At 44.9% G+C, this 17,586-nt stretch overlaps 1 protein-coding gene across 1 annotated transcript; it reads left to right on the top strand.

Moving 5' to 3' along the window:
- The first annotated feature begins 7,590 nt into the window (after positions 1-7,590).
- Positions 7,591-13,257, top strand: ndufb7 (NADH:ubiquinone oxidoreductase subunit B7). The gene is made up of 3 exons (XM_072248206.1): positions 7,591-7,763; positions 12,293-12,461; positions 13,045-13,257. Exons 1-3 carry the CDS (start codon positions 7,652-7,654, stop codon positions 13,127-13,129), a joined length of 366 nt encoding a protein of 121 aa, XP_072104307.1. The 5' UTR covers positions 7,591-7,651; the 3' UTR covers positions 13,130-13,257.
- Positions 13,258-17,586: the final 4,329 nt, after the last annotated feature.

The following is a 17,586-nucleotide window of genomic DNA, read 5'->3' as shown; positions in this document are numbered from 1 at the left end:
ACCTTATTTACATCTTTCCTGTATGTAGGTGACCAAAACTGCACACAGTACTCCAAATTAGGCCTCGCCAATGTCTTGTACAACTTCAACATAACATCCCATCTCCTGTACTCAGTTCTTTGATCTGTGAAAGCCAGTGTGCCAAAAGCTTTCTTTAGGACCCTATCTATCTGTGACACCACTTTCAGTGAATTATTGACCTGTATTCCCAGATCCTTTTATTCCACTCCATTCCTCAGTGTCCTACCATTCATTGTACAAGACCTACACTGGGTAATCCACCCAAAGTGCAACACCTCGTACTTGTCTGCATTAACTTCCATCTGCCATTTTCCCAGCTGGTCCAGATCGCGTTGCAAGCTTGGGAAGTCCACTACACCCCAAATCTTGGTGTCATCCACTAATCTGCTGATGCAGCTAACCCCATTAGATGGTAAATAACAATGGACCCAGCACCAATCCCTGCAGCACTCCACTAGTCTCAGGCCTCCAGTCAGAGAGACAACCCTCTACTACCTCTCTCTGTCTTCTCCCACAAAGGCTAACAAAGTCTGATCCAATTTACTACCTCACCCTGAATGCCAAGCGACTGAACCTTCTTGGCCAGCCTCCCATGCGGGAACTTGTCAAAGTCCTTACTAAAGTCCGTGTAGACAACATCCGCTGCCTTGCCTTCACCCTTAGCGGGTCTTTGTTGGGGCGTCACTCCTTGAAGATGCCCTGGATGCTGGGGAGACTAATTCCCACGATGTAGATGACTGAGTTTACAACTCTCTGCAGCTTATTTCGATCCTGTGCAAAGCCACTGTCACAACCCCCCTCCCCCCATACCAGATGGTGATCCAGCCAGGTAGAATGCTCTCCACAGTACATCTGTAGAAATTTCTCACCCCTCCCTTGCCGCAGAGCAAATATAAACCTGAATGCAGAAGCTGCTGGAAGTAGAGGCTCAGCCCATTGCATCACAGGCACGTCTCTCCCCGCCGTTGGTAGTATCTATAGGAGAGGCCGCTTCAAGAAGGCAACATCCATCATTAAAGATTCTCACCATCGGTACATGCCATCTTCTCACAGCTGTCATCGGCAAGAGACAGAGAAACCTAAAATCCCACTCAAGGTTCAAGAACTTTCCCAGAACGTTCTGTACAACACTAACCACTACAGTTTAGCAATTCTATGGCCACTCTGCATTAAAATAGATTTTGTTATTATTGTCCTTATTGCGTTATTATTTGAAGAAATTTTGTATGATTTATGTTCATGCTTATTTGGGAATGATGCGTAGGTGATGCTGTGTGTCTGTGATGCTGCTGCAGGTTCAGATTGACAAAGCACCGGTGCCCACACGTACTTGTGCAGATGACAAACAAGCTTGACTTTGACCCAGTCAGAGACTTGCATTTCTTCCTACAAGTCTTGCTCAGCTAGGGGCCTCTCGCCATTCAGCTAGAGTCCAGGTCAGGAGAGAATTCTGTGGAGCCTACATCACCAGACGCACAAGTTATCCACAATACAAAGATCAGAGGCTCCAGGTCCCAGTGTGATTGCAAGCTCAGTGTTTCTGCAGTACCTGCTCAGCTTCTGCTGAATAATCCATTTTCCCACCCAAGTACCAATTAAGGTTTCATAATAAATACCAAAGGCAGGTCAGACACGATGGTCTGACATACAAAAATAGATTATACAATAGTCACAAAGTGAAATAAATAAGGCTTTATAAAGCACTGGTGAGGTTTCACTTGGAGTGTTGTGTGCAGTTTTGGGACCCTGGTCTAAAAAAGGACGGGTCAATAGGATTAGTACGCAAGTATGCTTGGTGACCAGTATGCTGTCCCTGCTCTAGGTTTTTATGTACACGGAGGTTTATGGGAATCAGCGAGATACTTTATCTGAGTATTTTATACGATACATTCTTTGCTTGTGAATATCAATGGAAAGTTAGTCTTGGCTGTTCATTGCACAACCGAAGACATAGCTAAAACATTTCACTGGGCTATTGTAAGTCAAATACCTCCATGTGGGTCTACAGTGACATATAAGCTGGCCTGACAATCTTTGGTATGAATTAGAGGCAATATATCTGTAATCAATTGTAATTTCATCTCCCAATCTGTTCAATGCTCTGTCAGAGAGCAAATGTTGCGTGTCATAATGTTATAATGGTGTGATCATGGTTTCCATGGATACAGCTTTGTGGTGACAGTTGTCCATTTGGTCAAATTTGCCATTATATATCCCTTGCTCTTTTTCCGACAGAGAAAACCAGGAATTAAAGATCAATTATTGTGACACGATAGTAGGGAACTTGCTGGAATATACTGTGTGGAAGTGCCAATAGGGCATGAGGAAAGTACAGGATTTGGCTGAGCAAACATGGGTTTATAAAAGGGAAAGTATATTTAAAAATGCGCTAGCATTTGAGGTTGTAACTGTCAGAATGGATAGGACATGCCATTTGGTATGGTGTGCGTGGGCTTTCAGAGGGGCTTCAATAAGATGCCTCACAAGAGATTATTGAGTAAAATGGGACCATGCAGACTTGTGGTTATTAAATCAGCTAATGGAATGTGGGCACTTATTTCAAGAGATATCAATGTAGAAACTTTGGAGAGTTTTGATACAACTTTCCAGAACACTGGTGAGATTGCATCTGGAGTATCCTATACAGTTTTGGACTCCGTGTTTAAGGAAGGGTGTGGTTGAATTGGAAGGAGTGCCAAGGAGAATCACTGGGTTGGTTCTTGAGATGCAGGGACTTGTGTATGAAGGAAGGAACACTCACAATGCGCTGGAGGAACTCAGCAGGTCAGTCAGCATCAGTTGAAAAGATTAGTTGACGTTTCGGGCCGAAACCCTTCGTCTGGACTGAAGGAAGAACTTTGGGGAGGGTTTGAAGAATGCTGGTGGTTGAAAAAAACAGTAATTTTTAAGACAAAGGGGTGGGGGAGGGGAAGCAGGGAGGTGATTGGCAGGAGAACAATAGTAGAAGGAGGCGAGGTGATGCGAAATAGGGATAGAGGAAGGGAGGGGGAGGGAATTACCGGAAGTTGGAGAATTCTATGTTCATACCAAGGGGCTGGAGACTACCTAGATGGTATATGAGGTGTTGCTCCTCCAACCTGAGTTTAGCCTCATCATGGCAGTAGAGGAGGCCATGTATGGACATATCTGAATGGGAGCGGGAAGCAGAGTTGAAGTGGGTGGCTACCAGGAGATCCTGTCTGTTGTGGCAGATGGAGTGGAGGTGCCCGACGAAGTGGTCCCCCAATCTGCGTCAGGTTTCACCAATGGAGTGGAGGTGCTCGACAAAGCAGTCCCCCAATCTGCGTCGGTTTCACCGTTTAAACTCGGATTGGAGGAGCAACACCTCATATACGGTCTAGGTAGTCTCCAGCCCCTTGGTATGAATATGGAATTCTCCAACTTCTGGTAATTCCCTCCCCCTCCCTTCCTCTATCCCTATTTTACATCACCTCCTTCATAGTTCTGCCTCCTTCTACTACTTTGCATTGTTCTCCTGCCAATCACCTCCCTGCTTCCCCTCCCCCACCCCTTTGTCTTAAAAATTACTGTTTTTTTCAACTACCAGCTTTCTTCAAACCCTCCCCAAAGTTCTTCCTTCAGTCCTGACAAAGGGTTTCGGCCCAAAACATCGACTAATCTTTTCAACTGATGCTGACTGACCTGCTGAGTTCCTCCAGCGCATTGTGAGTGTCCCTTTGACAACAGCATCTGCAGATTATTTTGTGTATGAAGGAAAGTTGGACAGGGTGGGTCTATGTTTGTTGGAGCGGAGAAGAATGAGTGGTAAACTTGTTGAGATCGTATTGAGTTAACCATAAGTAAGGTACTAGAAGACTTGGCGATAGCTGATGTCGTCATAATGATGCAAGCCAGTGAGCTTTACATCAGAGGTGGGGAAGTTATTGGAAGGGATTCTGAGATTCGGGAGTTACTAACATTTCAAAAGGCCAGAACTCATATGCAATTGACAGAATGGCTTTATGGACGGGATTGCATAAAGGTGGGGATAGGAGGCAGAGGGTGGTAGAGGAGGCTTGTTTTTCAGACTGGAGGACTGGGACCAGTGGTGCACCACAGGGACTGGTGTTTGGTTCTCCATTACTTATCATATGTATTCGCTATTTGGATATGATTATAATTGTTTAATGCTATTATGTAGTGACTTTGGGATGAGACCAGTTGTAGATATTACTATTGGGACAGCATACCTTGTTCATGTTCCATAGTCTTTCAATTTCCTCTTTTAATTGAGGATATTTCTGGTGTTTTTCCACTTATTTATATTTGTATGTTACATGTGTTTGGAATGGCTATACCTATTAAGTTGCTCTTGAACATCGATTTCATGAACTTTCAGTAATTCCCCCCCCCCAACACCCCTTCAGCATTCCTCATTCCCATTTCTCTCTCACCTTATCTCTTCACCTGCCCATCACATTCCTCCGGTGCTCCTCCCGTTTCCCTTTCTTCCATGGCCTTCTGTTCTCTCCTCTCAGGTTCCCCCGATCCAGCCCTTTTATCTCTTTCACCAATCAACTTTGCAGCTCTTTAATTCACCCCTCCCCCTCTCCTGGTTTCACCTATCACCTACCACCTCCCTCCCCTCCCCCCACCTTCTTACTCTTTTTTTTTCCAGTCCTGATGAACTGTCTCAGCCTGAAATGTCAACTGTTTACGCTTTTCCATAGATGCTGCCTGGTCTGCTCAGTGGCTCCAGCATCCTGTGTGTGTGTTGCTTGGATATCCAGCATCCGCAGATTTTCTCTTGTTTTGGTTCTTGCTTGTTTATCCTGTGTTATTATACCCAGATGATTATTATGAATTCTCCTATCTGTAATAATGGATTGGTCATAATATAATTTGAGGGATTTTGACTCTAAAACTAGATTAGGCTTGTATTTATGAGGGGTGATTGATAAGTTCATTGCCTAAGGTAGGCGGAGTCAATCTTAGAAAACGTAGCATTAGTCCAGCGATCGTGGAGCATACGGATCCCTTCTTTGTAGAAGTCAGCGTCTGGGACCTCCAGAAGCGGTCCACAGCAGGGATGATTGATAACTTTGTGGCCTAAGGTAGAAGAAGATGAGTTATTAACTTCAAACTTTCTGCATTTTCGCTCAAAGAGTTGAACTGCACGTGCATGTAACGAGAGCTGTAGAACTCATCTCCTTCTACCTTAGGCCATAAACATCAATCACCCCTGTTGTGGACCACCTGGAAGTCCTAGACACTCTCAAAATTTCGGACTATTGTGGTGGTATTTAGCACTGTGGCTTTCTGGAGATATTGCTGTGTAGGCTTAATTGTTTAATGGTAATGTGTAGTGCCTTTGGGATGACACCAATTGTAGATATTACTATTAGGACAATGTGTGTATGTATGTATATGTATGTGTATATATATATGTGTGTGTGTGTGTGTGTGTGTGTGTGTGTATATATATATATATATATATATATACATACATTATCCTCATTCTCAGGAGTTTGAAGAGATTTGGCATGTCAACAAATACATTCAAAAACTTCTATAGTTGTACCATGGAAAGCATTCTGACAGGCTGCATCACTGTCTGGTATGGAGGGGCTACTGCACAGGACTGAAAGAAGCTGCAGAAGGTTGTAAATCTAGTCAGCTCCATCTTGGGTACTAGCCTACAAAGTACCCAGGACATCTTCAAGGACCCGTGTCTCAGAAACGCCGTGTCCATTATCAAGGACCTCCAGCACCCAGGGCATGCCCTTTTCCCACTGTTACCGTCAGGCAGGAGGTACAGAAGCCTGAAGGCACACAGTCAGCGATTCAGGAACAGCTTCTTCCCCTCTGCCATCTGATTCCTAAATCGATATTTAATCTTTGAACACTACCTCACTTATTTTAATAGATAGTATTTCTGATTTTGCACATTTTTTAATCTATTCGATATATGTAATTGATTTGTTTATTGTTTTATTTTTCTTCTCCACTAGATATGTATTGAACAGCTGCTGCTAAGTTAACAAATTTCATGTCATATGCCGGTGATAGTGAACCTGATTCTGATCATGTTCCATCGTATTTCAATTTCCTTTGGATTTTTTTTGCACCACGTTGTGCGTGAAAATCCCCACAGAAAACAGTTTCTGAGGTACTCAAACCAGCCCATTTGGCACCAGCAGTCATTCCACAGTCAAACTAACTTAGATCGTATTTCCTCCCCAGTCCGATCTTTGGTCTGAACAGCAACAGAACCTCTTGACCATGTCTGCGTGCTTTTATGCATTGAGTTGCTGCCACATGATTAGTTGATGAGATATTTGCATTAGGTGTACCTAATAAAGTGGCCACTGAGTGTGTATTCTATTAATTTGTAATTTCAAACATTTTTGAAAGAAATGAGTAAAAAGAAAGTTATGCCTGAGAATAAGCACGCCATGCAAAAGGACTCAAGAGGCTGCAAATGCTGAAATCTGTAGTAATGAAGTCCTGATGCAGTTTCACGCTGAACCACAAATGATTCATAAACACCAAATAATCTGCAGATGCTGGGGTCAAAGCAACACTCACAACACCCCCATCCCAGTTTCACTCTGCCCCCTCCCCCAGCTGCCTATCACCTCCCTCGTGGTTCCCCCTCCTTCTACTACCCATTGTGCTTTCCTCTACACCTTTCCTGCCTATCACCTCCCTGCTTCCCTTCCCCCTCCTCTTTATCTTTCTCCTTACTGGTTTTTCACCTGGAACCTACCAGCTTTCTCCTTCCCACTCTCCCCCACCTTCTTTATAGGGCCTCTGCCCCTTCCCTCTTCAGTCCTGATGGAGGGTTCCAGCCCGAAACGTTGACTGATCATTTCCACGGATACTGCCCGACCTGCTGAGTTCCTCCAGCATGTTGTGAGTGTTGCCACGAATGATTCCTTTCCTCCCACAGAGGCTGCTCAACCTGCTGAGTTCTTCCAGCACATTCTTCATTACTGTGGCTAAACAGCATGTGTTCCTCCACTGTCCGTAGTCCTGGGCGGAAGAGAGAGACTGAGGAGGGCAGGATTGATAGTTGTGAGTCCAAAACATCCCAGGAACAGGCCATTCGGCCCACAATGTTGTTGCTGAACCAGCTAAAAAGCAAATCAAAAATCTCTCCATCTTCCTTACATCCATGTGCATATCCAAACATATCTTAAAAGCCTCTAATGTATTTACCTCTACCGCCGTACCAGGCACCCGATCCCAGAGTTCAAAACCCACACCCTGACGCCTTCAATGCACGCACTCTGGTATTAAACATTTCAACCCTCGAAAGTATGCCCGAGCTGAACTCCGACGTCCCAAGCTAACTGCTACACTACTGTTCATTTCCCTGCATAGATGCTTCCTGATCTGCTGAACTTCCCCAACATTTTTGCGTATTTAAACCCGAAGCCCAAACTTTTGCATGGGAGTACTTTGCCACATTCCCAAACTGCCCAATTGCATTGCAGTAGCCACAAAGTAGGCTCGGTGTACGCACACGTGCCTTTAAATGGATTTCCGCCCTGCAATGACGTCACTCGGTTGACGCCCCGCAGAGTGGCGGCGGCATTGCCCTGGAAGTCTGCGGTTCACATCCGGGTGGTGGTAGGTGACCCTGAGTCGGCGGACTGCAGCCGCGATGGGGGCTCACCTGGTGCGGCGGTACCTGTCGGAGCCAGATGTGGAGCCCGATCCCAAATCCCTACCCAGCTTCCCGCCCGAGCTCGGCCTCCCCGAGCGCAAAAAGCGCGGTGAGTCGCCCTTGGCTGGTGTCCGGATGCTGCAGCCGGCGGCAGTGCTGGGACGTCCCGGGGTTCACGGCCTGTCAGCCGGCAGAGGGGCTGGGAGGGAGGGGAGGGCGGGGGGTGTCGGATGCACCAGGTCACTTGGGTCGGGGAAGGCAGAGGAATGGGGTTGGAGTGCTGAGGAGACGCTCATCAGGGGTCTGAGGCAGCACTAACGAGAGACAGTGGGAGAATGGAGGGAGAGAAGACGTGGGAGAGGTTGAGGGAGAATGATGGAGGGCAGAGGGTACATTGGGATTGGGGGAGGAAGGAAGGAGCAAAAGAGGGATAATTGGGGGACAATGTGGACTGTGGGGATTATGCAGAGACTGGGGTTTACGTGTCTGGTATGTAGACATTTTTATGCAGAGACTGGGGTGTACATTTCTGTGGCATGTAGACATTTTTAAGGTCCTATGCAATTCTGGTTGCTGTTAATGCATGCGATCAGGGAGGGTGCATGACACCGGTGTTATCCAGAGTTGGGGCTATTGGACACAGCTCTGATTAAGAAGCCAGGTAAAAACAAGAGGGAGCCATTTATACAGCACAGAAACTTTTTTTGGAGGCCAGTTCTCTGGATTCTTTCAAAAAAGCGTTAGAGCTCTGAAAGATAGCGGAGTGAAGGGATATGGGGAGAAGGCAGGAAAAGGGTACTGGTCGTGGATGATCAGCTATGATCACAGTGAATGGTGGTGCTGGCTCGAAGAGCCGAATGGTCTACTCCTGTGCCTATTGTCTATTGTGTATGCAGACTATCAATCTTCCTGCTTTCACAAATCCTACATCAGACTGCACATTCCCTTCCATTCACTCTCACGCTAGCGACAGTTTCTGTCAACATAGGAACAGGCATTTGGCCAACAATGTTGTGTCAAACCAGCTGAAAGGCAAATCAAAAACAACCAAACATTAGTCCCTACTACCTACACAATGTCCATATCCCTCCGTCTTCCTTGCATCAATCTGTTAAACGTCTCTTAAAAGCCTCTAATATATTTGCCTCTACCACCATACCAGGCAGGGCATTCCAGGCATCTACCCCTCTCTGAGTAAAAAAACTTACCCCTCACATCCCCCTTGAACCTACCCCCTCTCACCTTACTAGGACATCAGAAAGTTTTTTAACAAGAACAGGCCATTCGGCCCAACAAAGCTTGGCCTATTCCTATTCACATAGTGTGTTGAAATGACTATTGAGTTTAGATTTGAAAGTCTCTAAGGTACTAGTCTCAGATACACAACTCGGTACTTTCTTCCATGTGTCCACAACTCTCTGTTTATTAGACATTTCAAACCTGGGAAACAGATACTCCCTGTCTACTCTCTCTATGCCTCTCATAGTCTTATTAACCTCTGTCTGATCTCCCCTCTGCTGCTGCAGGGAAAACAACCCAAGTTTATCCAGCCTCTCGTGACAGCACATACCCTCTAAACCAGGTGGTAAGCCTCTTCAGCACCCTCTCCAAATCCTCAACATCCTTCCTATAGTGGAGTACGCAATACTCCAGATGTGGCCTAACCAGAATTTCAAAAGTTGCAACACAACCTTTTGACTTTTGAACTCAGTGCGTCGACCAGTAAAAACAAGCATTCCATAATCCTCCTCAGTGACCTTACTGACCTGTGTAGCCGCTTTCAAGGAGCTATGAACTTGGATCCCAAGATCTCTCTGCTCAGCAACACTGTTAAGGATTTTACCCTGAATGTACTGTCTCTTTGCATTTGCTCTACCATGGTGCAACACCTCACATTTATCAGGGTTAGATTCCATCTGCCATTTCTCTGCCCATATCTGCAACTGATCTTTTTTTAAATTTATTGAAATACAGCCCAGAATAGGGCCTCCGGCCCTGCGAGCTGTGCCATCAACCCCTGATTTAACCCTAGCCTAATCGCGGGACAATTTACAATGACCAATTAACCTACTAACCAGTACGTCTTTGGACTGTGGGAGGAAACCGGAGCACCCGGAGGAAACCCACGCAGTCACAGGGAGAACGTACAAACTTCTTAAAGGCAGCACTGTCTGTATTCTTTGCCAGTCTTCTTCACTATCAACAACTCCACCAATCTCGGTATCATCCGCAAACCTACTAACCCACCCATCTTCATTTTCATCCAGGTTACTAATATACATCACAAACAGCAGCAGTCCCCGCACAGATCCCTGCAGAACATCACTAATTACAGAGCTCCAGCGCGAATAGGTCCCTTCAAACACTACCCTCTGTCTTCTATGCACAAGGCTGTTCTGAATCCAGTCAATTTTTCATGGATCCCATGCATCTTAATCTTCTGGATTAGCCTCCCATGAGGGACTTTGTCAAACGCCTTACTAAAATCCATGTAGACAACATCCACTGCCTGACCTTCGTCATCTTGTCAAAAAATTCAATCAAGCTGGCCCCTCACAAACCCACGCTGCCTCTCACTAATCAGCCTATGGGTTTCCAAAAGCTTATAAATCCTATCTCTGTGAATTTTCTCCAGCAATTTCCCTACAGCTGACTTGAGACTCACCAGTCTATAGTTCCTGAGATCTTTCCTTGTTCCCTTCTTAAATTGAAGTACAACATTAGCCACTTGCCAGTCCTCCGGGACCTCGCCTGTGGCTAGAAGTCGTGAAGATATTGGCCAAGGCCCAGCAATCTTGTCTCCTGCCTCCTTCAGTAACCTGGGGTAAATCCCATCAAGCCCGGGGGACTTATCCACCTTAAAACTCATTAGGATGCCCAACACTTCCTCCTCCTTGACCTCTAAGTGCCCTAATGTATTTGTACACTCAACACTGATCTCCTGGTCCTCCCTGTCCTTTTCCTTGGTAAATGCTCACTAAGTGCCTCACTCACATTCTCTCCATCCAAGCAAGTGTTCCCCCCTTTATCCATGAGTGGTCTCACCCTCTCCCTAGTTATCCTCTCGCTCTTGATGTATGTATAGAATGTCTTGCGATTCACCGTAATTCTACTTGGACTTTTCATGGCCCCTCTTGGCTGTTCTAATTCCCTTCAGTTCTTTTCTGGCTTCTTTATACTCATGAGCTTCATTTCATCCTAACCTGATCTTCTTTGGATTGTGGGAGGAATCTTCAGTCACAGAACGGATCTGCAAACTCCACTCCATGTGCATAGACCTAAGCTGCTTCACTTTCCCTCATAAGACAATCTTTTTCACCCATGAGCCTTCTCATCACGTCCTTTGAATAAGCAGATTAAAGTTGTGTGCAGTAACTCCAGGGGTGGTCTCACCAGAACCCCACGTTTTATAGCAAAACGTTGTTGCTTCTATATTGCAATCCGCTGGTGATAGAAGCAAATGTTGTATTCGATTTCCTAATTACCTGCTGTGCCCATAGAGTCTTGCGCTGAAACATCAACTACCCCTTCGCTGTCATAAGTGCTACTTGATCAACTGAGTTACTCCAGTTTATTCTTTGCTTGAAATTCCAAAGCTGCAGATTTTTGTCTCAAAGTTCAAAGTAAATTTTTTTGTCAGAGTGCATATATACTACCCTGAGATTTAGTTTCTTGTGGGCCTGCACAGTAACACCGAGAAACATAATAGAACCAACGAAAGACTATCCCAGCAGGGCGAACAAACAGCCAATGTGACAAAGACAACAAACTGCAATAAATAAATAAATAAATAAATAAGCAATAAGCGTCAAGAACAGGATATGAAGTGTCCTTCAAAGTAAGTCCATAGTTTGTGAGTATATTTCAATGATGGGGCGAGTGAAGTTATCACCTGGACAGCAAAGTGCTGTGCTACCAACTACACCACCATGCTGCTTTTTTGCCATTCATTCCAGATCCTCTGTATAACTTACTTTCTGACATATTTTTGCGCAATCAGCAGATCTGTCTACAATCTACTTGTTCCTTCATCTCGTTAATTCATGTTTCATATAACGGAGGCCCCAGTGCAGATACTTTCTGTACGTCAGATAATCCTACATCCATGCTAGGATATCAGATGTCAGATACCCCTTGGAAGTCTGACTGCCTGCTGGTTCCCTTTATGAGTTGTTGTACTGGCTGGTTTACTATCAAAACCTCTCCCTCTTTATGTTTCCAGCCTTTGCTAATTTCAAAAATGTTCCTGCACTTTGTTATTTTGTTTACCCTTTCCTTTGATTTAATTCATGTTTCCCACTGATGGATCATTCTTCCCGTGGTCTCCATTTCCCAACAGGCATTATACTGAATTATCTCCTTGAATACCTGCCACTGCCTGTCGACCATCGTAGCTTTAAATCTTGTTAGAGAGAGAGAGATTGCTCGAGTACAGAAGCCGGCTGTCATCTTCTGACAGATGCCGGCTCGATGTTTTAGTCTCCCATGATGCTTGTAGCATTGATTGGGCATTGAATTATTTTGCATGATTTCATTTGGTCCTCTTGAGAAATGCCTTGGAATGATTGATGTAGAGATGCTTCATCACTGTAATGCATGTGGGCTTATCTGTAGCATACCTCTCTGTTTCTCTCTCAGAGATGATTGCAACCCAAGAAGAAATGAATGCCGCCCAGCTGCCCCTGAGCCAGCGTGATTACTGTGCCCACTACCTCATCAAGTTTCTGAAGTGTAAGAGGGACATGTGGCCCAACTTCTTGGAGTGCAAACATGAGCGACACGACTGGGACAAGTGCGAGCATGAGGAGTAAGGTTCACTTTTGTGTTGGCTGACTGAACGATTGAACCTGGCTTAATTCTCCAACAGCCCCCTTATCCTCCCTCTCCCCAGTCTAAACTGCAGGAGACATGAGGTTCACCCAAAACATGGCATCGATACCGTTGCAGGGTACAACAAAGAATACAGGATAAGATAAACTTGGTCTCAATTGCAGATAAATTACCCGAAGGTGTAGAAAATGTTAGTGTCACCCCCTTTACCGTGGTTGAGACTTCACTCCCATCATGGAAAGCTGGGGTACAGAGTCCTGATTGAGTCTCCCAGTGAGTAAAGCGCTGTGTTGTTCCTGGGTCCTTCCAACTCGTACCTCAAACCACAGGATGGTGACAAACATCCTGTACCACAGTATCAGAGCTTCAGGGAAACTGTTCCCCGGTCTCCTGTCAACCCAGGGGAATTGGGGGGAGGGGGGAGGGGGGTGCGGTATAACATCTATGAGATCTTGCTGTGCACCTGCTACTGCAGTGTTTGTTTAGACTGTGACCAGTGGGCCTTCTGTTGCCTGTCAGACAGCAGCAGGCGCCCCAGTAATCTTGCTCTTTTATCCCAGTTACGTGATGCGCATGAAGGAGTACGAGAGAGAGAGGCGTCTGCTGAAGAGGAAGAAGCTGATGGAGGAGCGCCAGGCTGCGTAGTGAGTGTTTCTGGACAAGCTCGGAGTCGATCTTCCAGCACCAGTCAGGACGTCCCGTCTGCAGGAGAGATGGGCAATGTTTTGTACATAATTCTATCTCCTGAAATCAATAAAGATGTTCTAAACCTGGTGTGGCTTCACCCCTCTCTCTTCTGGTTCTGACTCAACCCCTTGTCAGCGTGTGTCTTGACAGTGTCGAGGGGTTGATTCATGTTGCTGGGTTCCATCGCTGATCCTCGTCCTGTCCCTGTAAATGCAGTTACAGACCTCCCAGTGTGAAGTCAGGGTTGTCCCAGTCTGTATGGGAATCAGTTCTCCCAGTGTTGTAACCAGTCCTTGCCCCACAGGAGATGTTTCTGTGACTGTGGATTAATAGTAGGGGCTTGCCAAGGAGAATACCTCTGCTCCTGGGTGAGATGGATGGTACTTTAAAGGGCTTAGATTAACAACCACAGGATTGGTCAGCCAAGGGACAGGAGGCCATGATACGGAGGGTAAAGCGGAAATCATCATTGGATGAGCCACATTTGAATGGGAGCCAGGACCATGAACTGAAGAGGGGAATTAGATGGGAATGCAATACTGCAGGGTTGTGAGTTAGTCCTGACGAAGGGTCTCGGCCTGAAACGTTGACTGCACCTCTTCCTACAGATGCTGCTTGGCCTGCTGCGTTCATCAGCAACTTTGATGTGTGTTGCTTGAATTTCCAGCATCTGCAGAATTCCTGTTGTCTGCAGGGTTGTGAGGTGGTTATAGATAACCAGGATCTGTCAGTAAGGGATAAAAAAGTTTATCTCCATCTAGAGAAAGGGCAGAGGAAATGCTAATAAACAAACTTGAGGGATTTCTGTCTGATTCTCCATTCCTATCGAGCACACTGAATTAGAGGCACAAATAGAAGCAAGTACGTGAAGTATAATAGCTGCTACAAGGAATGGTAGCAAAATGACCAAAGTTGGGAATTAAGAATTCTAGCATACTCAATGTAGAATGAAGTCTACTTAAATGTAGACTTCAATATTTAATGAATAAATGGACAAAATGGAAGAGAGAGGGCAATCCTGACTATGATAAAATCTAGCATCAAGTTGAAAGGAGAATCTTAAATCGAACCAAATCATCAAAGGTTAATCTGGGTCCCTTTACTGACTGAAACAGGACAAAGTAGGCTGCAAATATTGAAACGACAAAGATGTTAAGATAGATTTTGCTTCCGCCTTCATGCAAGAAAGCAGAAGAGTGGAGAAAAGGCTTGAAGTGAATGAGGAGCTGAAGGAAATGTAAACATACTGGAGAAAATTTACGGGTTGCACCTGAACCTGAGGGGGACCAATATTCTCATGGGGAGGTTCATTAGAGCTGTTGGGGAGGGTTTAAGCTAACTTGGCAGGGGGTGAGAACCAGAGTGAAGGGATTCTGGAAAGGACGGATGATGAAAAAGTGAAGATAACCTGCAGTCAGATTGTCAGGAAGGGCAGGCAGGTGATGGGACTTAGTTGCAGCCAACAGGCTGAGTATCAAAACATTAGAGATGCAGAGTCAGATAGGATAGCAAATACAGTACTCAAGGTGTTGTATCTAAATGCACGTAGCATAAGAAATAAGGTGGATGATCTTGTTGCAATATTACAGATTGAATGATGTGGCCATCACTGAATCGTGGCTGAAGTTGGGAGCTGAATGTCCAAGGTTACACGTTATATTGGAGGGATTGAAAGGTAGACAGAGGGGGTGCTGTGGCTCTACCGGTAAAGAAAGGTATCAAATCAGTAGAAAGATGTGATATAGGATCAGAAGATGTTGAATCCTTGTGGATTGAATTAAGAGACTACAAGGGTAAAAGGACATTGATGGCAGTTATATACAGGCCTTCCAAAAGTGGCTGGGAGGTGGACCACAGATTACAACAGGGAATAGAAAAGTTGAGTCAAAAGGGCAATGTTATGGTGATTATAGGGGATTTTAACATGCAGGTGGATTGGGAAAATCAGGTTGCTAATGGATCTCAAGAGAGTGAGTTTGTTGAATGCCTAAAAGATGGCTTTTTAGAGCAGTTTGTGATGAGCCTACTAGGGGATCAGCTATACTGGATTGGGTGTTACGTAATGAACCTGAGGCCATTAGCGAGCTTAAGGTAAAAGAACCCTTAGTGATCACAATATGATTGTGTTCAACTTGAAATCTGATAGGGAGAAAGTAAAGTCTGATGTTGCAGTATTTCAGTGGAGTGAGGGAAATTACAGTGGTATGAAAGAGGAATTGGCCAAGGTAAATTGGAAGGAGCTGCTGGCAGGGATGTCAGCAGAGCAGCAATGGGGTGAGTTTCTGGGAAAAATGAGGAAGGTGCAGGACATGTGTATTCCAAAAATGAAGAAATACTTAAATGGTAAAATAGTACAGCCACAGTTGACAAGGGAAGTCAAAGCTGTTTTAAAAGTAAAACAACGGCATACAACAAAGCAAAAGCTAGTGGGAAGATAGAGGATTGGGAAGTTTTTAAAAACCTACAGAGAGCAATGAAAAAAATCATTAGAAGGTAAAAGATGAAATATGAAAGCAAGCTAGCAAATAATATCAAAGTGGATAGTAAAAGTTTCTTCAAGTATGTTAAAAATGAAAGAGAAATGATAGTGGATATAGAACTGGTAGAAAATGAGACAGGAGAAATAATAACGGGACAAGGAGATGGCTGCTGAACTAAATGAGTATTTTGCGTCAGTCTTCACTGTGGAAGACACTAGCAGTATGCCTGATGTTGTAGTGTGTGAAGGAAGAGAAGTGAGTGCAGTTACTGTTACAAGAGAGAAGGTGCTCAAAAAACTGAAAGACCTAAAGGTATATAAGTCACCCGGACCAGATGAACTGCACCCTGGTGTTCTGAAAGAGGTAGTGTTAAGATTGTGGTGGCATTAGAAATGATCTTCTAAAAATCATTGGACTCTGGCATGGTGCCAAAGGACTGGAAAATTGCAAATGTTACTCCACTCTTTAAGAAAGGAGGAAGGTAGCAGAAAGGAAATTATAGACTAGTTAGCCTAACCTCAGTGGTTGTTAGGATGTCAGAGTCAATTGTTAAGGATAAGGTGATTATGTACTTGGCGACACAGGACAAGATAGTACAAAGTCAGCATGGTTTCCTTCAGGGAAAATCCTGCCTGATGAACCTGTTGGAATTCATTGAGGAGATTACAAGTCCGATAGATAAAGGGGATGCAGTGGATGTTGTATATTTGGACTTTTAGAAGGCTTTTGACAAGGTGCCACACACAAGGCTGCTTACCAGGTTAAGAGCCCATGGTATTACAGGAAAGCTACTAACATGGTTAGAGCAATGGCTGATTGGTAGGAGGCAGCGAGTGGGAATAAAAGGATCCTTTTCTGGTTGGCTGCCGGGAGTCGGTGTTGGGACCACTTCTTTTTATGCTGTATATAAATAATTTAGATGATAAAGTAGATGGCTTTGTTGCTAAGTTTGCAGATGATACGAAGATTGGTGGAAAGGCAGGAAGTGTTGAGGAAACAGGTAAGATGCAGAAGGACTTAGACAGATTAGAAGAATGAGCAAGAAAGTGGCAAATGAAATACAATGTTGGAAAATGCATGGTCATGCACTTTGGAAGTAGAAGTAAACGTGCGGACTATTTTCTAAACGGGGGAAGATCCAAGAATCTGTGAGGCAGAGGGACTTGGGTGTCCTTGTGCAGAATACACTGAAGGTTAATTTGCAGGTTGAGTTGGTAGTGAGGAAGGCAACTGTCATGTTAGCATTCATTTCAAGAGGTCTAGAATACAAGAGCAAGGATGTGATGCTGAGGCTTTATAAGGCACTGGTGAGGCCTCACCTTAAGTATTGTTAACAGTTTTGGGCCCCTCATCTTAGAAAAGTTGTGCTGGCATTGGAGAAGGTCCAGAGGAGGTTCACAAGGATGATTCCAGGAATGAAAGGGTTATCATATGAGGAACGTTTCATGGCTCTAGGTCTGTACTCACTGGAATTCAGAAGGATGGGGTGGGGGGGATCTCACTGAAACCTTTCAAATGTTGAATTGCCCAGACAGAGTCGATGTGGTAAGGATGATTCCCATGGTGGGAGAGTCTAGAACAGCATCAGGATAGAAGGGCACCCTTTCAAAACAAAGATGTGGAGAAATTTCTTTAGCCAAAGGATGGTGAATTTGTGGAATTTGTTGCCACATGCAGCTGTGGAGGCCAGGTCATTGGGTGTATTTAAGGCAGAGATTGATAGGTTCTTGATTGGACGTGGCATCAAAGGTTACAGGGAGAAGGCTGGGAACTGGGGTTGAGGAGACAGAAAAAAGGATCAGCTATGATTGAATGGCAGAGCAGACTCAATGGGCCAGGTGGCCTAATTCTGCTCGCATGTCTTATGGTCTTAAGGGATCAAGACACATAGTACTTCAGTGTGGAAACTCCAGAACTTGTACAATCACAGCAATA

The sequence above is a fragment of the Mobula birostris genome, chromosome 32, assembly GCF_030028105.1.
Source record: "Mobula birostris isolate sMobBir1 chromosome 32, sMobBir1.hap1, whole genome shotgun sequence".
Taxonomy (NCBI): Eukaryota; Metazoa; Chordata; class Chondrichthyes; order Myliobatiformes; family Myliobatidae; genus Mobula; species Mobula birostris.
Note: the sequence above shows the minus strand (reverse complement) of the source record. Positions and strands in the feature narration are given on the sequence as shown.

Coding starts and splice junctions, on each gene's coding strand:
- ndufb7 (XM_072248206.1), top strand. CDS start 7,652: ATGGGGGCTCACCTGGTGCGGCGGTACCTGTCGGAGCCAGATGTGGAG. Junction 7,764..12,292: donor CCCCGAGCGCAAAAAGCGCG/GTGAGTCGCCCT, acceptor TTTCTCTCTCAG/AGATGATTGCAACCCAAGAA. Junction 12,462..13,044: donor GACAAGTGCGAGCATGAGGA/GTAAGGTTCACT, acceptor CTTTTATCCCAG/TTACGTGATGCGCATGAAGG.